The sequence below is a fragment of the Ziziphus jujuba genome, chromosome 2, assembly GCF_031755915.1.
Source record: "Ziziphus jujuba cultivar Dongzao chromosome 2, ASM3175591v1".
Classification (NCBI taxonomy): Eukaryota; Viridiplantae; Streptophyta; class Magnoliopsida; order Rosales; family Rhamnaceae; genus Ziziphus; species Ziziphus jujuba.
Window position 1 is genome coordinate 14411487 of NC_083380.1, and position 27506 is coordinate 14438992.

At 32.6% G+C, this 27506-nt stretch overlaps 3 protein-coding genes across 3 annotated transcripts; 2 read left to right on the top strand and 1 right to left on the bottom strand.

The window, feature by feature from the left end:
• Window positions 1-6966: 6966 nt before the first annotated feature.
• On the bottom strand, window positions 6967-8540 carry LOC107425554 (protein FAR-RED IMPAIRED RESPONSE 1-like). The gene is made up of 3 exons (XM_060814985.1): window positions 8346-8540; window positions 7353-8226; window positions 6967-7283 (listed from the first exon to the last, which is right to left on the bottom strand). The coding sequence occupies exons 1-3, from the start codon at window positions 8538-8540 to the stop codon at window positions 6967-6969; spliced, it is 1386 nt and encodes a 461-aa protein (XP_060670968.1).
• Window positions 8541-21459: 12919 nt separating this feature from the next.
• On the top strand, window positions 21460-22392 carry LOC107418623 (loganic acid O-methyltransferase-like). Its single transcript, XM_016027326.3, has 2 exons — window positions 21460-21717; window positions 22030-22392. Exons 1-2 carry the CDS (start codon window positions 21460-21462, stop codon window positions 22390-22392), a joined length of 621 nt encoding a protein of 206 aa, XP_015882812.3.
• A 1905-nt stretch (window positions 22393-24297) lies between these two features.
• LOC107418629 (loganic acid O-methyltransferase-like) lies at window positions 24298-26485 on the top strand. The gene is made up of 3 exons (XM_048474703.2): window positions 24298-24455; window positions 24918-25574; window positions 25878-26485. Exons 1-3 carry the CDS (start codon window positions 24363-24365, stop codon window positions 26226-26228), a joined length of 1101 nt encoding a protein of 366 aa, XP_048330660.2. The 5' UTR covers window positions 24298-24362; the 3' UTR covers window positions 26229-26485.
• The last annotated feature ends 1021 nt before the right edge of the window (window positions 26486-27506 follow it).

Sequence of the window (27506 nt, forward strand, 5' to 3'; positions counted from 1 at the left end):
AAATTACAATCTTTTAATGTCGTTTAGATCGTTCCATCCAGATATAAAAAAAATCCAAAAACAGAACATAGTTCATTCTCATCACAAATACGCTATTTACCAGATCATCGTTCCTGGGATAGATATGCACGTTTGTTTGAGGCAATATAATGGTACGACTTATATTAAAGTTCAAACGAATAGTTCATAGTTATTTTCATAATAATCCTAATGCTATTTTGTTTTTTTTTCTTTTTCTTTTTTGTTGTGTTATTTTCATTTCGGAATTGGCACCATCAGTTGTTTAAGGAAGTTGAGAAGCCTCCTCATCGAGGCAACGATTCTGAGAGATACAAGCTCATCCTAATTATCAGAACAGATTTTAGAACCGAGGAGTACGACAGGGTCGAAGGGATTTTTGTGGGTAGAGATGTTAAGTTGAAGCGATAAATACAGACAGTGAACGAGAGTTGTCTATTATAGGAAGAAAGGGATTTTCAGAGATGTTTTGTCTACTCTCATTGGTGCCTTGCAACTCCATGTGCGTGTTCACCTTCTCTGAAAATCCCTTGCTTACTTGAACAGATAAATATTCCATCATTGTCTTTATTTTTCGCTCTTACTTCTCGTCTCTACCCATCGGAATCCCTTCGACCATGTCGAAATCTTCCGATAATCATGTTGAGCTTGTTCTTCTCATAATCGATGCCTAGACGAGTAGGACTCTCAGTTTTCTTAATCACCTCATGTTGCCAAATCCAAAATGAAAATAAGACAAAAGTAGAGGCTAGTAAATGTATGTAGAGTCGGTTTAGGTGCGTGTTGTAATTGCCATTTGTTATCTTTGTAAATAGGGTTCTAATTTTGTTAATGTTTTTTTATACATTGTGTAAAACGAGCCTAATAAATAACTAAACAAAATATTTCTTAAAATAATTTATAAATAAATACCGACTGATAAACAGGAAAGAAAATTTCTTAAAAAACAAAAAAATCTTACGTAAATAAATAAATAAATAATACCGATGCTACCTAATCCCTACAGTGTTAGTTTTAAAATCGTTAAATATAACAAGGAAAATAAAAATTAATCTGGCATAAGCCGACGCCATAACATGCCAACGGTGTTGGCTTTTGTATATATTTTTTTCGACTTGTGTTGGAAAATGTTGCTATATTTCCTGTATGATTTATGTAACATTTGTTTAAAATAATTTTGTAATTATTTATTCTACAATCTTTAGAAAAGTTGTTTGACATCATGCGGGTTTTAAAATCATTAAGGATAAAAAGAAAAATAAAATATTAAAATATATGGGCATACGCAGATGCTATAACATGCCAACGGCGTTGGCTGTGTCTAGCTTGCTATACTTTTGAATGTTTGAATATTTTCATAGAAGTTGAATAATTCGTGGTCACAGTCAGCGAAAAGATTTGCTTGGAACACGAATATCATGTCCAATCCAAGTACACGTGTCTAAAGTTGCCAATATTGGAACATTGAAAAAATCTATGTAATTAATTTTTGACAGAGAAACCTAAATTTTTAAGCAACATATCAATTTAGATCACCAACTCGTGGGATTTTCTATTAATGGTCACATATGATCATAAACTTGCCAATATTTACATAGCATTGGCTTCGTACGTTTCTTATTTAACTCTATTCCTTGTTATCCTTCTCCATTGGAAATTACAATCTTTTAATGTCGTTTAGATCGTTCCATCCAGATAAAACAAAGCCCCCAAAAACAAAACATAATGTTTCATTCTCATCCCAAATACGCTATGTAAAACGTTGTGTAAAACAAGCCCAATAAATAACTAAAAAAAATATTTCTTAAAATAATTTATAAATAAATACTGACTGATATGCAGGAAATAATATTTCTTAACAAGAAAAAAAATGACATAAACAAATAAAGAAAAAAAAAATACCAATGCTACCTAATCCCTACAGCGCCATCTTTAATGTATTCTAAAATCATTACGAGATCAACGGAAATTACAATAGGGAAGATTATTAAAAATATTAAATAAAGAAAAAAGAATATTAAAAATATTTACGAGATCAATGGAAATTACAATAGGGAAGATTATTGTTCGAATTGTTTTTCAAATATTCTTTTTTCTATATGATTTTTTAAAATGTGTTTAAAATAATTTGTAATTATGTATTCTAAAATCATTAGAAATATGTACTTGACATCACGTTGGTTTTCAAATCATTAAATATAACAAGGAAAATAAAAAGTAATGTGGCATAAGCCGATGCTATAACATGTCAACCGCGTTGGTTTTGCTTTTTTTTATTTTTCTGTTTGTATTTGCTATGATTATTTTGTTATTTTCTCTGTCAAGTGATGTTTTCGAAAACTGTGTCAATTACTGTACATAATTGTCGAACGGGTAAGGTTTCTGAAAAATTGACAGTTTAACAGTTATGTTACAAGCCGCGTGCGTATGGATGGGACAAGTTCTTTGAACTTTTGGGGAGATCGATTGGCGAAGAATAGTAAGTATCATTAATATTGATGGAGTGGACACGTTTTCCATCCTAGGGTTTCTTTAATTATTTACATTTGAATAATTAAGTAGGCGATATTTTTCGAGCAAAAATATTTACACTTGCTGTGTCAACTACTCAAATTAATGGTAAAACTAATACTGGAATCAATCGACCAAGGAATTGAAGCGTTGGTAGTGTGGCGTCCAAATTTCTGTTGCACACCTTAACGTCAATGTTTATCAAATTGACTCGTAGACGTTTGACTATGTAATTAATTTTTTCTCTCTTGTTGACCCACTAAGCGAAGAGATTCGCTATTGCCAATTTTGGAAAAGTGATAAGGCTATGTTTGGTATACAGAATACATATTCTTTTAAAAATAGGAATAGTTATTCATAGGAATAGAAAATGGAAAAATGATTGATAATTCCTATTTATATGTTTAGTAAAAATATTGACTTAAAATTAAGATTTAGGCTTTATAAATATTGACTTTTTCCAAAAAATTCAAATATGATAAAAATTTATTAATAATTAAATTTTATATTTATTTATATATTTTTAGTACATGATAATCAATTTAAATTTAAATATGATAAGAATATTTTAAAGTTTATCCAAATTAAAACATAGGAATAGGGATTCTAAGGTTTTAATAAGAAATTGCTATTCCTTTAAATGGAGGCTTATCTATTCCTATGGAATAGCTATTACCAAATTCAAAAACTTACCAAACATAGGAAAAACAAAATCTATGGAATAGAAATTCTATTCCTATGTTTATTCCATAAACCAAACATATCCATATAAATCAATAAATCTAAGTAATAAATGTTTGTCAGAAAACCCTAAATGTTTACGCAACATATCAAATTGTATCTGACCAAATTGGGTTTCTGAGCAAATCGAGGACACTGGTTAGTACTATTATTATTCGCGTTTTTCGATCCACAATCTTCTCTTTTACTGTGTCTACTACTTCACTGTGTCAACTACTATTTATAATGATACAACCTATATTAAAGTTCATATGAATTGTTCATTGTTACATTCAGAATAATCCTACTGCTGTTTTGTTTTCTTTTTTTATTTTTATTATATTGGCTTTGGCTATATTTTCATTTTGGAATGGACACTGATGAAGTGATTAAGAAAGTTGAGAATCCTCCTCTCGACGCATTGGTTATGAGAAGGGCAAGCTCATCATGATTCTCGGATCAGCTTTCACAGCCGAGTATTTTGAAAGGGTCGAAGGGATGCTAGTGGGTAGAGGCGCGAGGATGAAGCCAGAAATAGAGACAATGCAGGAAGATTTGTCTATTACACAAGGAAATGGATTTTTAGATAAGGTTCAATAGGAGATGGAGTTGAAAAGCACGAATGAGAGAGTAAAGAAACTGCTCATATGAACATGTACCAAATAATAATACGGGCATTCGCACTTTTCAACTACATCTCCTATTGAATCTAATCTAAAAATCCCTTTCTTTCTTTCTGTAACAGAGAAATCTTCCTCCATTGTCTTTATTTCTGGCTTCATATCCGTGCCTCTACCCACCAAAATCCCTTTAACCCTTTCGAAATCCTCGATTGTGAAAGCTATTCGGAGAATCATGATGAGCTTGTCCTTCTCAAAATCGATGCATCGAGAGGAGGATTCTCAACTTTTTTAATCACTTCATTGGTGTCAATCCCAAAATGAAAATATAACCAAAGCCGACGCAACAACATGTCCACCACGTCGCCTTTGGTTCATGTTCTAATTACCATTGAATAAATAAATAAATATGGTTTTAAATTTGTTACAAATTGTGGATATGTTGTGTTAAATTCTTTGTAATAAAACTTTCTAAACTATTTATAAATTTTTACACGATCATTGGAACTGACAAATGCAATACAATAACTATTTTTACTGATAATCTGTGCAAAACCTTATCACCATCAAACAAAATTACAAAGGCAATAAGGTCAATAAATTATCCTAGTTTTACGGACATAAGCCGACAAATGGTCATTGACATATCGTCGGTCTTTCCTCCTAAGACGATGCTGGTGTATCCACCTAGCGTCCGCATTGGTACCTTAATAAACGTAACATATCTTTTTATTGTAGCTTGATTCTTTACATGATTTGCAAAGTTTGTTTTAAGTCCTCAGTAATTATTTTGGCCAAAATCAATGCAAAAACTTACAAGAATCAAATGAAATTACGAAGGCAATATGGTTAGTAAATTATCCTAATTCTTTGGATGTAAGCCGACAAATGATCGTTGACACAGGGTCGACATTTCTTCATAAGACAACGATGGTGTATCAATGTAGTGTCAGCATTGGCACCCTAATAAATTTGTTGTAGCTTGATTCTTTACATGATTTGCGAAGTTTGTTTTAATTCCTCAGTAATTATTTTGACCAAAATCGGTTTAACAACTTACAGGAATCAAACGAAATTAGGAAGGCAGTATGATTAATAAATTATCCTACTTTTATGGACGTAAGTCGACGTATTGTCGTTGACATAGCGTCGGCATTTCCTCATAAGACGACGATGGTGTATCAATGTAGCATCGGCGTTGCTACCCTAATAAATGTAACACGTCTTTTTTGTCTAGCCTGATTCTTTACATGATTTGAAAAGTTTGTTTGAATTCCTCAGTAATTATTTTGACCAAAATCGGTGCAACAACTTACAGGAATCAAACGAAATTAGGAAGGCAATATGGTCAATAAATTATCCTAACTTTGTGGACGTAAGCCGACGAATGGTCGTTGACACAGCGTCAACATTTATTCATAAGACAACTATGGTGTGTCAACATAGCATCGACGTTGGTACCCTAATAAACGTAACACATCTTTTTGTTCTAACCTGATTCTTTACATGGTTTACAAAGTTTGTTTGAATTCCTCAGTAATTATTTTGACCAAAATCAGTGCAACTTACAGGAATCAAACCAAATTACAAAGGCAATACGGTCAATAAATTATCCTAATTTTGTCTATGTAAGATGACGAATGATTGTTGACATAGCGTCGATGTATCTTACTAAGACGACGATTGTGTATCAACGTAGCGTCGGCATTGGTACCCTAATAAACGTAACACATCTTTTTGTTCTAGCTTGATTCTTTACATGATTTGCAAAGTTTGTTTTAAGTCCTCAGTAATTATTTTGGCCAAAATTTGTGCAAAAACTTACAAGAATTAAACAAAATTACGAAGGCAATACGGTCAATAAATCATCCTAGTTTTGTGGATGTAAGCCAATGACGATGATATGTCAACTTAGCATCGGGGTGTGTCCCCTAATGAACATGACATATCTTTTTTGTTCTAGCTTTATTCTTTACATGATTTTGCAAAGTTTATCTCAATTCCTAGGTAACTATTTTGTCCAAAATCGGTGCAACAACTTACCACCATCAAACAAAATTACAATGGTGAGGGGAAATAAGCGAAAACAACCATACGTCAAATAGGGAACTAAAACAACATGTACTTGGTTAGTGTAGCGTTGGCATTTCTATAAACCGAGGGTCAAGTGTTACATTCACGTTGGCATTGTCCCACATTAAACCATTTGAATTATTTTATAATTTTCCCATTTTTTAAATGAGATTTAAAGTTTTGATTAAATTTATGTGTACTTATTTTGACCAAAATCAGTTGAGAAATTTAAATGCATGGAACGAAATTACAAAGGCAAGATAGTCAAATTATTATACTATATTTGTGCCCCTAAGCTGATGAGTGGTCTTTAAAGGAACATTGAGGTGGACTGATAAGACAACAATGAATAGTCAACGCATCGTCGGTGTTGGTCCATTAACAAAAATAATATTTCTTTTTGTTCTTGCTTTATTTTTTACAAGATTTTGCAAAGTTTGTTTAAATTCCTTAGTAAATATTTTATCCAAAATCGGTGCAAAAACTTACAAGCATGAAAATAAATTATAATGTTGAGTGGAAAGAAGAAATAAAAAAAATTTTACATGAAATTATTTTGTCTAAAATATATTTGGGGTACAAAGCCGACGCGTTTACAAGGCAATAGTGTCGGCATAGTCCTCTTCGATATCTAAAAAAATGTTATAATACTTTGTATTTGGAGGCTCAGACAACGGCACCAAACTAAGGAAACAATTATTGCTGCGTCAGTTTTGCAGGCCTGGTAGTCCACAAGCAAGGGTCATCCTTTAAGCTTCTAATGAGGCCCTGCATAACAAAATGTGGAAGACTATAAGGACTACTTTCAAATAGGCATCAAGGACAAGATATTTAATAGGCATACAACAGTTATAACCTAGTTTTATACCTATAGAAATAAAACTGGTCAGCATCAGATTCAAATTCCGATTCTTGTTGACATATATTCTCTTGTTGTGAGGACCTATATAGAAACCATAATAGTTTGTACATGATGTGATTGTTCCAATTGCATAAAACTAATAAATAATACAGTTTTTTTGTCTTACCATTTGTTAAGGATAGGATAGCTTCTTTTGTCGTGCGCTTGGTCAATTTTTCCACATCCATTGCAACGTCGACCTCTATACTTAGCAGCATTTGTTGCCTTCTCTTTCTCCCCTTTTAATCTTCTTCCACATGCCTTTGCCCTCACCTGAGATGGGTCTTCCAGAGTTGTGTCATTAACATTACCACCTTTTTCAGAAATGCCTCCACTCTTTGTGCTACCACCTATGGATTTAAACTGATCAACCAAACTTTGCAGAGCATCATTCACAATTACAGCTGCCTCTTCATTTGACATGATGCTATCAACAAGTTCTGAGAAAAGTTTGAACAGTTTGCTTCACCACGTTAAAATTGAACAACCTTTTCCAGTTATCTCTTAACCTTCCTTATCGTATATTATTTGAGATTTTGCAACTCTAGTCCACCTTTTCATTATATATTGATTCGGTACAGGAATATCACCAAAGAGTCGCAAAAATGCCAAAATATGTCTACATGGAATCCCTTCACTCTTAAACTTTTTACAGCTACATGATGCATAGTCCAAAACTTTATCATAAGGAATTTCCTGAAACCTTGGAACACCTCCATTTGGACAATTTTGGACCGTATACATTTTATTTGTATCATTTTCACTAACAATTTGTGGCACTGTTACTAAGCTATGCCACAACTCATCTTGAAACGTATAAAAAATCTTGCGTGTGTATATCTCAGCCATTTGCTTCTCCATTTCCAATGGCTGTTTCAAAACAGGCTTCTCATTAATATCAACATGATCAGCATTTAAGTCTTCGTGATGTTGATGTGCAAGTGCCCTATTAAATCGAAGTATAAAATCCATCAATAAATTTTTCTTCGAAATTATCCTCTTGAAAAATGCATGAGAGCTTTCTACACGTTGGCTACTTGACATTCCAGCTGAGAATACATGATTAACATATGCCGGCACCCATCTTGAACGTAGTTCAAATATTGACTTTAACCATTCATTGTCATGTAGGTTTTCCTTTTTGATGATAGAAGCCCATTTTCTTTCAAACTCTTCCGGACGTTCTGATTCCCAAATGCAGTGTTTGAAATCATTGTAAAAATCTCTGTAAGTGATTGTATTTAAATATATAGAAAACTTCTCAAGTATATGCCAACTACAATACCTATGGAATGTATTCGGTAAACTTTGAGCTACAGCCTTTGTCATTGCAGGATCTTGATCAGTGATAATCATCTTTGGGGTGTTTGCAGGCATGCTCTTCTTTAATAACTCAAATAACCAAACAAAAGATTCAGTTTTTTCATCGCTTAAGAATGCACATGCAAATATCACTATTTGACCATGATTATTAAGCCCAATTAAAGGTGCAAATATCATACCATACTGATTAGTGTTGTATCAAATACCACTACATCACCAAAACATCCACAAGCCCTTCTACAAACCAAATCAGACCAAAAACAACGCTTCAATTGACATTCATCATCTGCATCTATTTCAAACATAAATGATGGATCCTTTTCTTGCTCTGTTAGGAAATATTTCTTCAATAGTTCTGCATCTTTTCCCCACATTTCATTATGCAACTTAGCTTCGTAGTTATAAATATCCTTTTTCGTACACCCAATATTCTCTATACCCCCAGCTTCAAATTCAAGAATACTTATTTAATCGTGAGTTGGCACGTTTGTTGCTGAAAACTATTGTGTTAGTGATTTTTTGGCTTCAAACACATTACGATGTGACCTCAATAAATGTACTTTTTTAGGGCTTGATAATGGATGACCGTGCTCTTCAACAAATACACTAATGACATATTTCCCCATTTTGGACATAACCACGGCTAATTTTGCCTTACAATTATCTCTTGTTATCCCCCGACACATTTTTTTCTTACTGCCTTTTGTAGAAGATTCTCCTTCTTTATAACAAACGAATTCTTTCCTTATAACTTTATTGGTACCTTTACGTCTATTACTAGAATTACTACGAACACTAAATCCCGCCTCTTTTGAATACTTAATGTAAAACTCAAGTCCCTCATCTATCGATATAAACTCTTGTCCAACCGTTGGTTTTAAGTTTTCCGACACTTGGAGAATGTAAATATCATCAACGTCATTAGAGCATGACAGCAGGGATATTTCTACATCGCCAGCATGATGATTATTTGCTTCATACTATAAATCATTCAAGTTGCCATCTGAGATAATAAAATCAACATATGATCATTATTAATTTCCATATAATACATTTCAATCCATTTACAAATCACACTTACTGACTACTTATAATTTATATAACATTCTATTAATCATTAATGCCACAGGGAAGGGATGGAAGCATAGATTTTACAAAAATGAAGCTCACAGGGAAGGGATGGAAGCAATCAAAATTAATAGATAAACATGTATAAAACGAGTGAAACCTTGGCTTCCCGCAATTGGAGCTTCCTCTTCTCCTCTATCCGTGTTTCTTTCCCGCTTTTTTTTTTCCTAAATCAGAAACAAAAAGAAATTCATTAATATACATTGTTATAATTTAAAATATTTATCTTTAAATATAACGGATTATACTTAATGATTACGATACAGGAAATGAAATACTAACCTTTAACCCCAAGTATGGTACCGTCGATGGCCGTGCGACGTTCGAAACGGTGGCCGATTCGGAAGGATTATGGATTTTTGAAATGGTCAACGGATTTTTGAAACGGTCAAGTCGTGCCTCCCAGCTACACTGTTTGGTGAAAAATTTATGATGATTGGTGGGAAATTTTAAATGGCCAGATCTGTGTGAAAATATGGTGTGCGCGAGGCAGGAAATGAATAGCGGGAATGTTAAAGGAATGTAAAATTTCCTGCAATTATTTCTCATGTGTGACAAAATTTAACCTGAGCCGTTTGCGAGACTCATTGTAATCCGATAGCTGAGCAATTTCCCACATTTTTGGACCGCACCTTTTTCGTTCGGTCAGTCCTGACCATAAAATGACTCTATATATATATATATTATCATTTACAGTAATTTTTTTATTTTAAAATTTAAAATTTATAATTTTCTAAGCATAGATGTAAATATCTTACAACTAAGTTAATTTTATTTGATACAATCAAAGGGTATTTTGGAATTTACATTTGTTAAATTACGTATTTTTTTATAAAATAAAATTTCACCTATATACATTAAAAAAAAAATAAAAATAATGACTTTTTTTTTTTCGTGTTACATGTTTGGGGGAGGGGGGGATTTTTTATCTAGTTGGACATTTCAATCTAGATATGAAAGTGTAATCCCAATGATTTTAGAGCACCTTTAATGGTTTTGTTCATTGAAGTTTATGTGATAATGAGTTTGGAAGGTATAGAGCTTAGTTGGCATAATGTTTTTCAATCGACAAAATCTATTTAAATTTTTCTCCAATAAGTTCTATTTAGAATTTTAAATTGTTTGAGTTGGTATGTCAGAAGGTGAGATAAGTGGAGAGAAGAGAGAAAAGAGATTGTAAATTGATGAGAGATGAGAGAGAAGAGGTTGAATTTATAACTTACATTGTCTAATAGATTTTTTTACAAGTAATTGGCCTATTAATACGCTTTTATTTTTTTTAATGCCATATTAACTCGATAAAGGTCTTAAAGCATCTTCAATGTCTCTGTCTATTATTAATTTTTTACCACATAAGAAAAATAAACAAGCACTCAAAAAACTTTTTCCAATGAGTTTGTCTTGACACTCTGTCAAACCATATATTAAGATAAACATAGATATTGTCCAGGTAACTCTTTATTTTTAAAGAGTCTACTTAGAATTTGTAAAGTTTCCTTAAAAATAAAATTTTACTTAAAAAGTTAATTTTTTATTTCAAAAAGAAAAAAAATTTAATAAATATGTGTAATAAATAAATAACCATAAATAGTCTTCACTATATTATTATTATAAAAGAATTTTAAATTATTTATAAATTTATGCTTTCTAAATTTAAATAATATCAATTTCTATACTAATAGGTTGTAATTCATTAATAAGTTATAATTCATGACTAGCAATGAAAATACTTTTACCTAGATAGTTGGAGTTTTCTCAATTTTTTAAATTGTCTGATCGTTTGATTTTTTCTCTTTTAAATCAAGTTTGATGGTCGAGAAAAGACAAAATAAAATCTCACATGTCAGTCCCTCTTTCTCCTTTAAGTTGTTCTCTCTTATTTCCGTCTTAAGTTCCCTATCTTCTAAATCTCTTTCTTTCCTCACCTCTACCGGAACCAGTGGACCTTGTTATTTGCTGGAGTCAACTTTTTGTATCTCTCTCTCTCTCTCTCTCTCTTTCTCTCTCTCTAACTCAATCAAACCAACTATTTTAATCCATAAAACAACCATCAATTAAATCAACTAGGAAAACATAAAAACAAAACCAAACAACGAAATGCTTCTTGGCATCTTTGCCGGCTCCACAATCTTAACCTTCAAGCTACCAAAAATGTGTCGCTTTCTTCATTTATTGTGGATTGTGCAAGCAATATTATTGACCATGGAATAATTTATATATGAAAATTTTGACAGATTATTCATGCACCGAAACTAGAATATGTAGGAATTTGTGAATAGAAATTATAAATATTATTTATTTATTTGATTGCTATAATATTTAAAATATTAGAGTTTTATTTTAAAATAAATAAATAAAAAACAAAATAAGAAAAAATAGTCTTTCGGCCTCTCGCGACCTCCTCGTCCTCGGCCTCGTCCTCCATGGAATTCTTGCCTATTTCTTGTATTCAGCCTTCCTTGTGAGGCTTCTAATCTTCCCACTCTTTGATTTACATGCTCAAATTGAGCACTCATCCGCTGTATTGATTCCAAAATAGTTCTCAAGTCCACTTGGTCTCCACTTCCGGTAGCTCGGTCATCGCCATGAAATGCTACGGACTCTTCCTCATTGATCCTCAAGGGTGGATCCCCTCTTCTTATTCTAGACTCTGCCATGTTAGTAAAATACTACAAAAATAAAATAAATCCTCACAATATTCACTCCCTCACGTGTTTCACTCAAACAAGGTCTCAACACTCGTGTTTGCACACTAGTTTCGGCTTTTACCCTCTTTTAAGCTCACACAATCTTGCCTTTTTTCACTCAATGAATTATCTCAAAGTTCTAATTAAAACACCCACAAAACAGCAATTAGATCACTAGTATGTTTCAATTAAACTTATCAACAAGACAGTAGCAAAAAGTGGGCAATACCGAAAGAATCCAACAAATCCTAATTTTTCGGCTTTCTAGACAAGAAAACACAAAATAATGGGAAAACGTTGGAATTTTTGAAAACTGCACCAGATGGTAATAGTTTATGAGCTCAAGAATAAAATTCCAGAAAAAAGAAATTCAAATACGAACAAGAATCAAAGAGAACAAAAATATAGAAAAGTGTTGGTTGTTGTTCTTGTAATTCAAGTTTTGTATCAATTCCTTTAACTAATTTTAATCCAAAAATTCAAACACCCAAAATCCAAATATCCAGCAGCAAGAATAATTTCCCAGCAACTCAAATATTGAATAAATAATCAAAAACCAGCAGCTCCAACAAATTTCCAGCAAACAAATCAAACTCCAACAAACTGAATTTTTTTTTTTTTTATTCGACTTTACCTCTTCTTTTTTTTTTTTTTTTTCACTCACAGAACTCAAACAACTGCAGTAGCAAAAATAATTACCAAAACTGTAATTCCAACTCCAAAACAAACACCAAACCGTGACCTCCAAATAAACACAATGTGCAGTTTTTTTTTTTTTTTTTCTTAAATGATGCCGCAAACTTTTTTTTTTTTTTTTTTTCTTTTTAAGATGCTGAACGTGTATAGGATGGATGCAACCTTAACCTAATGCTAAAATTGCAGAATAACACAAAAATAAATAAAGCAAATAAAGATAGATCAAACCTGAACAAAATTTAGCTCTGATACCAAATGATACGAACCTAGGACGACCTGCTCCTAAACCCGTATTATATTAGCCCGGATCTTTAATTAAGTTCAAGTTCTAATGGAATGGACCTCAACCCCTAACCAACCTGTGGTTAGAAACCTTGGTATAATGTAGACGCCACAATAGGGGATGGAAAACCTATTGATAAGTCAAGCTAAAACAACCAATTCTCTAATGGTGTTTTAGGTGTTCTCAAAGAACAAAGAGATAATTAATCTCACAAGTATTTTTTTAATCAAATCAAAGTTTTAAAGTTATCTTATTAATGAAAAATAAACCCTAAAAACCCTAGGAAAAACCGGCCACTCAATGAAGAATTCTACCTTGGCCGAAACTTTCCTTTTCCTAATCTAATTTGGATTAATTAATTCCTTTATTTTGAATTAGGAATTAATTAATTTACAAAGAAAATAATAAAATAATAACTTTCCTAATCTTATTTGTTCAGAAAATAAATAAATAGAAACTAAAAATAATGGTAGTTTCCTAAACAAAAAGTAGAATAAAATTAGGAAACTAAAATACTAGCTTTTTGACTACATTGACTTTGACCAATTCTTTGACCCAAGTGAGCTCCAAATCAGCTTCAATATGCTTTGTAGGATTCCAAATAAGCTTATTGTGAAGTTCCTCACGTTGCCCTTGCTTGGAAGTAAGAGAAAAGGCTAATACAGTAAAATACAGTAAAGCCCGCGAAGAATACAGCAAATCCAGCCTTTCCTTCTCCTTGTGCGCAAACCTCCTTGTTGGTCGGCTTTGAAGCTGCTTTGGCTGGTTTCTATGACTCATCCTCCATATAAATTAAACCCATAAAGATGGGGTTCCAATTCATACAACCCGGCCTCTTTATTGTTACCAAAAACGTCACCCGACCCCGTTTTGGCTTCTATTGCTTGTATGAGTAAAACAGGCCTTTGTTCTTTAGATATGGCCAACCCCTCTTGACTATGACTTATTCCTTGTATGAATACAGTAAGATTGTCCTTGAACTTCTTGGCTTGGGCCCTAGTGATCGGCCCCACCTTCATTTGTAATGGGTCAGCACCCCAGCGGGTTGTTGGTCGAGCTGTCTCGGATGGATTCGCATCAGATGGCCACTACAGTTATGCCAAGAACTCTACACATCATGTTTATATTTTACCTCTTATATATATAATGTATATATACATTATACAAATTCTCAAGTGATGCCCTCCTGGTAGAAAACTACTTTGACATCATTTTTTAGCTTTTGAATTGCTTTAAAAACAAAAATGAAGGTGCAGATGATGGGTTCTATGTATGTTGTGTCAAATTTGGTGTCCAGACTTAATTATCCCATAAAATCATACTTTCAAATTTCTAAAGTACGATTATAATTATGAGTATATTTTATCTACATGTTGTACTAGGTATTAACTATGATAGAAATACTGGTAGAAAAGCTTGTTGTTTGGGTAAACTATTAATTGTGTACTGAATTAGGAAAACTTGATATGTTTCTGCAGAGAAAAGCTACCAATTTTGCCAAAGAATTGATAAAGGCAGCAATTGCAGAGAAGCTTGACAAAGAAGTCTTACTTTCTTCCATAATAAATTCCATTAATCATAAATTACTAACCTCCAAACACATCCATTGATAAATTAAATCTTTAATTCTGCAAAATAGAAAACAACAGAAAGTAGCGTCTATGGACACACTACTCTCAAATCACTGTCTAACTGATCTCTGAAAACCCTAAAGATAGAGTCTGTATATGTTTGCTTGCCCTAGATCTTCTATAGTGTCTGCAAGTCAGACTCATCCATTAATTTTAACGCACACCAAAATAATAATAATTTCGTAATATAATAATAATAGAAAAATATGGGTAAGTCATTGGGCTTATAAAAAGAGTTGGTCCTCCAGCCCAATAGGCCAACCGAAGTATTACAAAGAGTATACGATCAAAGACCCTACTATAAAATAATAAAATAAGCCAGTTCCATTAATAGAATAAATGGACCATGTAAGTGAGTAATTGATTATACTAAGTATACAAATTATTTATTTATTTAACATTCTCACATTTGAACTGCATAATTATCATCATATATAATCCATACTCACTTACTATAGAATCTCATGCTCTATAATACCATTTCATCCAAATATATAACATGCTGACATGGCACAACAATATACTAGACTAGATAGTAGAGATTCTCTCAGTAAATCTTCCAAAACATGATACTATTTCAACGGAGCACTTTGTATGCTATAAACTCAGTCTAGGTAGTAAAGATTTACCTAACCATGTGCAATCCCCCAACACACTATCCCATTTCATCCGAGCACATTGTGTATCAATATGATCCAACAATATACTCAAACTAGATAGTAGGGACTCACCATGGCATCGGTGGATTAACATACACATATACATAGACTAAAAGTCTCAACAAGCCTGTGAATATAAGTAGTAATAATATGTGTAATAAATCATCTCATAAATAAATAATGATCCACATACATCAATGTATCAAAGTACTCAAAGAAATAAATAATACTCAACATGGATATGACTACAGAATATATAATATATTTCCACTGACCCACAGCAGTCTTAACTATCTAACAATCCCATACGGGACACATGCTTCTCAAATATGCTCTACTAGTAAGGCCTTGTTCAGTGGATCTGCCACTATACTGTAAGTAGGCGTGTGAACTATAGTAATGAGGCCTTCTTCAACTTTCTCCTTTACCATAAAGTATTTTACATCAATGTACCTTGCACCAGGGGTACCTTTTAAATTATTGAAGAAAGACAATGCTGCAGTATTGTCACAATACATCATAACAGGCCTCTCAATGGAGTCATCACTCCTAAATCATGAATAAATTTCCGAAGCCAAATTGCATGACGAGTAGCCTCATAACACACCATATACTCTGCCTCTATAGAAGACGATGCTACCACTGACTACTTGGTACTCCGCGAAAACACAGCACCTCCTACCATGATAAATATATATCCAATGGTAGATTTCTTATCATCCACATAGCCTTTATAATCTGCTTCACTATAACCAACTACATCAAGGGAGTTGGGACATCAATATGTCAACATACGATCTTTAGTACCCTGAAGATACCTAAAAACATTTTTAACTTCTTGGTAATGAATAGGACCAGGATTGCTCATAAATCTACCAAGCACATCCACAACAAAAGCTATATCAGGCCGTGTACAAACTTGAGCATACATCAAACTACCCACTGCTGAAGAATAGCAAACATTTCTCATCACCATCCTCTCTTTATCATTCTTGAGATACTGATTTTTAGAAAACCTTTCACCTTTCGTGATTGGTACACTTCCAGGAGAATAATTATGCATATAAAATCTCTTAAGGATTCTATATATATAGGCTCTCTGAGACAACTACAACACATAATTAGTCATATCTTGAACAATCTTGATGTCCAAAACAAAAGAAACCTCACCAAGTTCTTTCATGTCAAAATGGTTGCACAACATCTACTCTGTCTCAGCCAATAAGTCAGTGTCATTGGTAGCCAAAAGTATGTCATCAACATACAACACCAGAAATATAAAACTACTCCTATTGACCTTCATATATATGCACCTATCAACAACATTCTCCTTAAAACCATTTTTGGTGACAACCTCATCAAACTTGAGATACCATTGCATCAAAGCCTGCTTAAGATCATAAATTGACTTCTTAAGCTTACAATCCAAATTACCATTCCCTGTTTACTAGAAGCCAACTGGTTGAACCATATATACATCCTCATATAAATTACCATTCAGAAAAGCAGTTCTGACATCCATTTAATGCAACTCCAGGTAATAATGCACCAAAATTTGCCATAATAATTCTAAAAGAATCCTCTGTGTAATCAACTTATTCCTTTTGGCTAAACCCTTTGGCTACAAGTTTAGTCTTATACTTCTCCCCTTGACCATGAGAGGCTCTTTTAGTCTTAAAGACCCATTTGCAACCTATAAGCTTGCTACCATCTGGTAACTCAATCAATCCCAAAATCATCTTCAAAATAAACAGCCCTATCTGATTCCACAATTTTGGTGGTGTGAGATGGACAAGAGAATCTTGAACCCCTAAATCCTATACAATAGCCAACAAAATATCCACTTATAGTTTTAGGATCCAACTTCTCAATTTGGGGATTATAAATCCTTACTTTAGCTTTGCAACCCCATACTCAAAAATGGTGCAAATTAGGCTTTCTTCCTGATCACAACTCAAAAGGACTCTTAGGAACGGATTTACTTGGAACTTAATTCAAAATATAAGCTGTCATCCTTAAAGCCTCTCCCCACAAGTAATCTGGTAAACTATAATTTGCCAACATAAATCGCACCATATCCGACAAAATGCGATTCCTCCTCTCAGCTATGCCATTATGCTGAAGAGTACCAGGTATTGTATATTGCGCATCAATGCCACACTCAAGTAAATATATTGCAAAAGGCCCTAGGCTTTTTCCAGTTTTATCATATCTGCCATAAAACTCACTACCTCTATCAGACCTCACAACCTTTATCTTCTTATTCTTTTGAAACTCCATCTTTACCTTAAACTCCTTAAAAGCAACTAAAGAATCCGACTTCTCACAAATAAGCTCAACATATTTATTACGAGAAAAATCATCAATGAAGGTAATAAAATACCTATAACCACCCAAAGCAATTGGTGTGAAAGGTCCATATATATCAGTATAGATTAATTCCAAAACATCTCCACACCTTGTTATCTTATCTTTTCTATCCTTGAAAGTTAGCTTCCCTTTCACACATTCAACATAAATTGACAGGTCGGAAAAATCAAGATTAGAAAGTATTCCATCCTTCACTAACATTTCCATTCTGTACCTAGAAATATGTCCCAAATGCTTATGCCATAACATTGAGAAATTATAATTAACTCTTGGACGTTTAGAAGTAACAATATAATTAACAGAATAATTCAAACTATTATTAAAAAAATCAAGTCTATCTAAATTGCCACATAAAGTTTCAAAATCAACAACTTTATCATCCTTATACATCGCAACTTTGTTATTACCAAATAAAAAACTAAAATCTTGACTATCCAAAAGAGAAATAAATAATAAGTTTATTCTTATTGAAGGTATATTTGGAAACTTCTTGTAATTCTAAAACATATCCAGTGGCAAGCTTCAACTTGATTGTTCCCATGATATCCACCTTCACTCTTGAGCTATCTCCCATATAAACATGCTGCTTAAGATTGGTTGGCTCCCTTTGCCTTATCATCCCCTACAATGAATTAGTAACATGAATTGTTGCTCTAGTATCAAGCCACCAAGTATTCATAGGCACATCAATAATATTGGTCTCAATTATTAAAATATTACCTTTCTTTTCTTGGTTTCCCTTTAAAAGCCAACAATCTATCTTCTTGTATCCAACTTTATTGCAATAGCCAACCTTCCATTGATGTAGGCTTTCCTTTCTTCTATGTGATGAGCTCCATCCCTAGGTCCTTTTGGCTTTATACCAAAAAACTTCTTCCTATTGGGCTTAAATCTTTGTCCAGGCTTAAATCTTTGTCTAGGCTTGAATCTTTGTCCTTTCTTTTGGAAAAACTTCTTGGACTTATCTATCTGATATGATACCATAGCAATGGATCTCAATCTGCTTAGCTTAATATCATCCTCCTCCTTGACAAGACTAGCAGTCAATTCCTCTAAGTTACAACCTTCTTTCTTAATATTCAAACTAGACCTTATATTATCAAACTGAGATGGAAGACTTTTCATTATAGAATAGATCATGAATTCTTTTCCAATGTCCATCTTAAAGTTCCTTAACTTATTATAATAAGAAGTAACATAATATGGTCCCTTGCTCTTTTAATTCCATTTTACTTAGCAGCTAATGATGTTTCTGATTCATATCAAACTTGATAATTTTTTTTCCTATCTCCTCAAGAAGTTCCTTTGCAGTTTCCACCGTTGGAATACTTGCATAAATTGATTCATCCAAATGATTCTCCATCATCATCATGCAGTACTTATTAGAATGCCTCCAATCCTTTTAAAGTTTCCTAACTGCTGCACTACTTTCATTAGTTGGTATCTCTGGTGGATCTATCTCCAAAGCCAAATCCAATTTCATAAAGGTCAAATTCATAACCAATGTCTTTTTCAATTTCTGATAATTTGTCTCATCTAATTTCATCATGGCAGTCATAGGCAGAACATTCGGGGTGCTACTAACTGTGAAAATAGTAAACACAATAAAGCATTTAATATATATAAAATAATAACTATTTTCAGCCCATCAACACAAAACATAAAATATCAATATCGCTAGGGTCTTTGTAGCACTAAAGATAACCTTTCATAGGTCAGAGACAGTCAACCAAATTACCACAATCAAATGCATTGAATCATGGCATTCAATCAACTTCCACTACCATTCTAGGCATCATACAAAACAACTAAAACCACCGGTAGGGTAGCCTAATTACCCATATAGACCCTGGTTAATAAGTGGAAGAAAATCAACATATTAGCAATTTCATTGAATAGGAAAATATCAAACATCTCATATACTATGCCAACACACATTACATAGGTACACATAATGCAGGCAAAATAAATCTCATGACAGATAAGTACTTAAAATCTGACACTACTATACCAACTAGGTATAAAACTTCTTTAGGGAAAGCTAACACAATCAAATTCTGAACATATATATTTAAATTTAATTCAAAAAATTTGGAATAAAATAATTAAACAAATAAACAAATGAACTAATAACTCCTATAAACAAATAATAAATAATAATTTTTTTTGTTTTTGTTTTATAAGAACGAAATCGAACAATAGACAAAATAAATAATTAATCAACAATAAATTAAATAAACAAGTAATAAAGCCATATAAAAGATGAATTAGAAAAGAAGAAATTTTTTTTTTAAAAAATATTTCGGCTGGTGACATCAACACGATGACATCAACACAACAGTTGCTAACATCAGCGTGATGATGTCAGCAAATGGCACAAACCAATTTCACATGAAAAATCATGTGAATCTTCTTCCCTATCCAACCGGGTCGCCGTTTGACCCGTTTTGCTGGGTAACAGGTCATGCAACCCGCCTGTAATTGGCTTTTCTGGTTGTTGTTTTCTTCAATTTTGGTACCAATATAATCCTTGCAGTGTGGGCAATATTACTCATCTATCAATTTGGCCCAAAGACCCATAAATTTTAACTCCCAATCATAATGAAATTCGGCCTCCAAACTTCAGGTTTTTTTTTTCTTTAATTAATATTAGGAAAAATTAAGTGTTTCAATTCATAATTAGGGCTCCCAAAAAAAAAAAATATACCATTCAACGCAGTAAACACAATCCCAGATCAAGATTTGTCAAGAAACAATTTTTTTTTTTTTTTTGTTAATCCAAAATAGTAACCAGACATGTATATATGTTCACCAAATACATAATCTTAAATTTCATAATTCACACATGTATACAAATCAAGAAAAGAAAAGAAAAGAAAAATTAATGTAAGGCTACGTATATATATTTAGAACACACAAATAATCAATGGCCTAATGGTAATTATCCGATGCTCAAACAGCTTTGTACTGTTTAATATAATTACATATCAATATACTGATCATCAATGGCCGAATACATATATATATATATAATAACAAATCAATATTCACAATGGCAATCCAGTCAATATAACAAAAAATTGTAAAAGAATTTAGTATGTATATTAACCATGCTATGATACCAATTGTTAGAATTTATGGATCTAAATATACATAATAGATTCCATTAAATATACATATATTATTAAACTTTAAACGTGGCCATTGATAAATTAAATCTTTAATCTTGCAAAGTAAATTAGCATCTATAGAAACAATACTCTTAAACCACTCTCAAATTGATCTCTGAAAACCCTAAAAATACAGTCTGTATATGTTTCCTTGCCCTAGACCTTTTATAGTCTCTGCAAGTCAAACTTATTTATTAGTTTTAACGCACATCAAAATAACAATAATTTAATAATGTAATAATAATAGAAAAATATGGATAAGTTATTGGGCTTATAAAGAGAGTTGGTCCTTCAGTCTAATGGGCCAACCGGAGTATTACAGAGAGTGTACAACCAAGGGCCCTACTACAAAATAATTAAAAAAAAAGCCAGTCCCATTAATGGCTTAAATGGGCCCTGAAACCGAGTAATTGATTATGCTAAGTCCACAAATTATTTATTTATTTAACAAAGGATTGAATTCCCAAATCCCAGATTTTCAAGTTTCATTTTAGCAATCATACCTCAAATGATTTCAACCTGCTTTTCGCATCCCTCCTTAACGACAGGTGATATTATACAGTAGGTTTTCCGAGATCTTTCCACGGTCGCTTGTTTCCCAAGGATTCTCTTCACTTTTTTCATTCTTCTTATGCCATCCACTGGCTTTCTGGAGTGCCAAAGGAGGTGATGAACAAGAATTCTCTTGCATGGAATAAAGGCCGGATTCATTACTCGAGTTTCGGAGATGATGTAGTTTGGGCTTATAAAGCTCGGTTTGATAAGGATATAGAGCAATATCTACTGGCCAGGGCACAAGAGATTGTTTGCGGAGGATTGATGGCACTCATTCTTCCTAGAATTCCCAATGGAACTCATCACTCTCAAAATGGATCAAGTATGAATTTGGAGCTTCTTGGATCTTGCCTCATGGACTTGGCAAGGATGGTGAGAAAATATTGATTAGTAATTAGTATATATGCAAAAACTATGTAATAATACAGGATTTCTTACCTTGTGTATATGAAACTGGATATTTTTTTTTTTTTTGGATATTGAGGCTATATAAGGATTCAAATTTAGAATCATTATCATTTGAAAAAATAGTAGCTTTATGGATAACCTATTCCTGCCACACAGACAAAGTCATTGGATATTTGATATTGCATCTTAGTTTCAAGAATAATTTAAGTTTAGGGTTATTTTGTTTTGATTGCTAAACAAACCTTCACTGCTACCATTTTTTCTTCATATTTCTAGGGAATGGTTAGTGAGGAAGAAGTAGACTCTTTCAATATACCAACTTATCACTTGTCTCCCCAAGAACTAGAAGCTGCTGTTGAAAGGAATGGTTGTTTTAGCATAGAGCGAATGGAAGACCTGCATGTTCTTGTACCAAGTAACTCTGGTAAGTATAAAATTAACAGCCAAGTTGTTGCATCTCATTTGACAGACATCATGGAAGAGATAATCAAGCAGCATTTTGGTGAAAAGATCTTGGATGTGCTATTTGGCTGCTATCGGAAGAAATTTGATGAGAATTTTTCCATTTTTAAGTCAGGAAAAGTAAACAACTTCTTTTCCCTCCTTAAATGCAGAGCAATGGACCAAGCAATCAGCTAGTTATAAAATACTTTCTTGCTGCTTTGTCATTCTATTATTTGGATTGGTGCAATTGTGGTTTTATTAGAGGGACACACAAAATTACTATGATTCTATATGGAAAAAAGACGGTGGAGATAAATTCGGTGAAAGATATAAAATTAAGTGCATCTCATATGCTTATTAAGAGCATCTCATTTCATGTTGAATGGGTGTGACACAAATAAATTAAGGTATCTTTCTCTTACGATAAAACTTTGTCTTGAAGGTTGATATAACTCCTAAAACTATCTTCCAGTATGTTCATGTAACTGTTTAATTACCATTTATCTCAAATTTAAAACTTAAATTGTTAGGATATGCATTTATTATATATAAGCTTTGATAGCATTATGTTAGAATGCTGGTTTATTAAATATATCAGGCTTTGTTAACATTCCCTCTCATTTGTAGACATACCATGTTAAATTATCATTAATTTGAAAAGTTTAATCTGCTAGGATATGAGTTTATTATATATATCAAGCTTCGTCAACAGTAATACATAAATAAACTCCACATGTGTTTGTGAGAGCACCAAAACCTAATGAGATTGCACTTCTAAATAATGTTTTTGGAGATAGTTGACACAATGTTTAGATATAGAGTCAAACTCAAATTTGGACTATTTGATAGTTTTGATATTATATTTTTTTTTATTAATCATTATATCATATTAAAAGTTAAAATTTAAGATTTAGAAGTTGTAAAATAAAGATTTATTGATATAATAAAATCTTATTTTAAAAAAAATAAATCATGTTGGGATTGAGTTTGGTTGCTTAAATATATATATATATATATATATGAGAATTTTCTAATGTGGACATCCATATTTTATTAAATGATAATTTTTGAAAAAACATTTGTTTAAAGTGCTATCATTGTTTTCCCAAAAAGCTGTCATTAAAGTGACGTTAAATTATATATATAATTGGAATATACTTCGTAAATATCTTTGGAAAACCCTTTAGTTGTTATTATTACTAATTTTTTTTTTCTTCGCCCGGAACTCATGTTCGTTTCTTTTGCTTTAAAGGTAATTCTTCACGAAACAAAATAGTAATAATAATAATAATTAATAATGTTTTACACAAATAGTCACCTTTTGCTTTGGTCGACAAAAATGCCTTCGGTTATTGAAATTTAATATTTTTTCTTCACAAAGATTTCTCTTTATCCCTTCTCTCTCTTACTATCTACAGTGATTCTCTATTTAAAAGTTAAACCATACGTACAGTATATGATAACACTGGCCTTGCTATTGTGCTATATCTTCTCAAAGGAAACGTATGCATTATCAATGTAAATATGGTTTGATTGGCGGTGTCTACCCAATCAAATGCTAGTTGGTACATCTGTGCAATGAAAAAAATAAACAAATAAAAAAATTATCTCCTTATTTATAGGTATCTGTAGAAATTCCACGGTTGTTATTTGTTTAATTATTGCGATATGATGGAAGTGGCTCTTTCTTTTATATGAATATTTTATGTGAATAAAAAAATGCTACTCGTTCTCCGTTATACGCCTATTCAAAAAAAAATAATATAGATATATATATATATACACTATATATCATATATCATTATCGATGATGGATTATCAATTAAATATTTACACCATTTTGATAATTTAAATGATTATTTCAAAAATATCTATATTTTTATATTAGATTTTTAATATACAAAATCAATTTCATTGAACCATCAATTTAATGATACTCATTCACCCAAAAAATTCCACTGATATACTATTAATAACAAATACCAAATCTCAAATCAACGAATTGCTTTGTGAGAGTGATGATATATTAGGTAGTGGTTGAGTAATCACAAGACGTTGTTGACTCAGCTTATCAAATAATTTATTCACTATAAACTTCGTAAACAATTAATCCTGAAAACATATACTTGCAAACCACTAAGAGAGAAATAGAAGAAAGAAGAGAGATGGCAACAGAGGAAACAAGGACTGTGCAAGAAGCATATCCAATGACGGGTGGAGATGGTCTCTACAGTTATGCCAAGAACTCTACACAGCAGGTCTTCGTATTTATTTTATATAATATATATGTATATATATAAAAAGAGTCCGGTAGCTTGATCCTGTACCAAAGCTAAAGTCCAAAGACAGCGATTCATATTTAGTGAATAGGAGCGCTAATAATGGAGTTTATATGCATTTGCAAGCTATTGTTGGAATTTATTTTAGTCCACGATGGTGGGTAAGAAAATTTCCACATATACATATATAAATATATATATATATATATTTATTTATTTCATAATTATAGAGATAGCTAGAAAAACTTCTCCTGATACTTTTGGATTGTGTGTAATTTTTTCCAGGCTTAGTTATCTCATTAAATTATACTTTCATAGTTATGGACTGTTGATGGTTATGGGTATTCTAACAATTATTGTAGTAGAAATACAAGTAAATCTTGTTTGGATCGGCTATTATCAATTGTGAAACGAATTTGCAAACTTGGTACATTTTTACAGAGAAAAGCTATCGATTCTGCCAAAGAACTGATAAAGAAAGCAATTGCAGAAAAGCTTGACAAAGAAATCCTACTTTCTCCCAAAACCTTCCGAATTGCAGATTTGGGTTGCTCTGTTGGTCCCAATACATTCTTTGCAGCACAGAATATACTCGAAGCAGTTGAGTCCAAATACAAGAGCGAAGGATTGAATTCACAAATCCCGGATGTTCAAGTTTTCTTTAGCGATCATACCTCAAATGATTTCAACCAGCTTTTCACATCCCTCCCTCAAGACCGGCGATATTATGCAGCAGGTGTTCCTGGATCTTTCCATGGTCCCTTGTTTCCACAGAATTCTCTTCACTTTGTTCATTCTTCTTCTGCCATACAGTGGCTTTCTAGAGCACCAAAAGAGGTGGTGAACAAGAACTCTCCTGCTTGGAATAAGGGCCGGATTCATTGCTCGAATTCGGGAGATGAAGTAGTTTTGGCTTATAAAGCTCAATATGACAAGGATATGCAGCAATTTCTACAAGCCAGATCAGGAGAGATTGTATTTGGAGGATTAATGGTACTCATCGTTCCTGGAATTCCCAATGGAACTCATCACTCTCAAAGTCTGAGAAGTTTGACTTTTGAGATTTTTGGATCTTGCCTCATGGACTTGGCCAGGAAGGTAAGAAATATTGATTATAGGCCAATTAAAAATATAAACTCCACTGAATTTGACTATACTATTTTAAGTCTGATCCAGTCTAATGTTGATTAAATTTAAAATAGTCCAAATTGATTGGACCAAACTAAAATAATCTAGTTTTATCGATATCAATCTCTCATTTCAAATTGACAATAAAGTATATGTACAAAACTTAGTAATTTGATATTGCCATCTTTTCTAAATAAGTTTAGGCTTACTTTGAACTAATTGCAAAATAAATCTTAACTTAAGGATGCTACTCTCTTTCCTATATATTTGCAGGGAATAATTAGTGAGGAGAAGGTGGACTCTTTTAATTTACCAATATATTACATGTCTCCCCAAGAACTAGAAGCAGCTGTTGAAAGAAATGGATGTTTTAGCATAGAGGGATTGGAATACCTACCTCCTGTTATACCAAATGTTTCTGGTGAGTCTAAATTTAATGGCCAATTTCTTGCATCCTATTTGAGAGCTGGCATGGAAGGGATAATCAAGCAGCATTTTGGCGAAGAAATCTTGGATGTGATCTTTGACTCTTACGGGAAGAAGATTGAAGAGAACTCTTCCATTTTTAAGTTTGGGAAGGCGGTCTACTTCCTTATCATTCTTAAACGCATAGCAGAAAACTAGCTTAGTTAGCTGGAATAAAGATGCGCAAGGAGGTGGAGACAAATGAGGAGCATCTGATTGATCATTTTGTTTGCATATGTAGCACAAATAAATTAAGTTTCCTTTCTCTTATAATAAAACTTGGTCATGAAGGTCTATAGTACTCAAAAAGCTATCTTCTAATATGTTCATGTGACCCATGTGAACTCCACACGTTTCTGTGAGACGGCCGGAGCTAATAGGATAGGATCTACTAAATTATTATTGTTATTATTTTGCTTTTCAAAAGACAGTCGCAGAGACAGCCAAATGTTAAACAAGTTTCAATCTCATATTTTCAATATAAGAAAATATATAAGAAGATTAAATATAATTTAATAATAAAATAGCACGTGGCTTAGCTAATTTGGTTTAGATTGCTTAGGCTCTAACGAAACCTTGTATCTGGATTGAAGAGGGTCCGGCTCACTTCTCCGTTCTCACATCCTTTCTCATCCTTAATCTGAATGGATTCTTTTTTTTTTCCTATTTCTTTTTATTTTATTTTTTTATGATAAAGAATTAGAATATATACTTCAACGCATATGCAACAGTTCAGACCACCTGCATGTGGATATTATTCTCTTTGGTTCTGGGAAATCCTCTTACAACCCAGCCTTCACGGGTTTAAAGTGTGTCTACAAGGGAAAAGTATTCACATGCTTATAAGCCATGCTTCGTTCTCCTTTCCAACCGATGTGGAATTTCACAATCATTCCCCCTTGGGGCCTAGCTTCTTCGCTGGCACACTGATCCAGATCCGGCTCTGATACCATCCGATATTGTCTCTTTGGGCTTGGGGAATCCTCTTACAACCCAACCCTCAAGGTTCTGTCAAAATACATCATAATGGTTAAGGGAAATCCTCTTACAATTCTTACCTACCAGTTCCACTGGCATGGGCTTCCTAAGCCCAAAATGGATAATATCTACATGCGGGTGGTTTGCGCTGTTACACGTACCTTTGGAAAACCCACTTATATATGTACATTTCTTTTGGTTGAAAGTACCTCACACGCAATAATTTTTTACTACCTAACGGGTCAACAAGTTATTTAATTTACCATTGTACAATCAATTTAAAGGTAAATTGACATTTTTTGATTTTCGAGAATTTTTCCAAATAACTTATGTTACATAATTTATTGTAGAGAAATTTCCTAAACAATTTATGTTACGTAATTTGTTGTAGGGACAAAAGGAGTCAATATGTTGCCATGTTATATTTTTAAAATATTGATTAAATTTATTTATTAATTA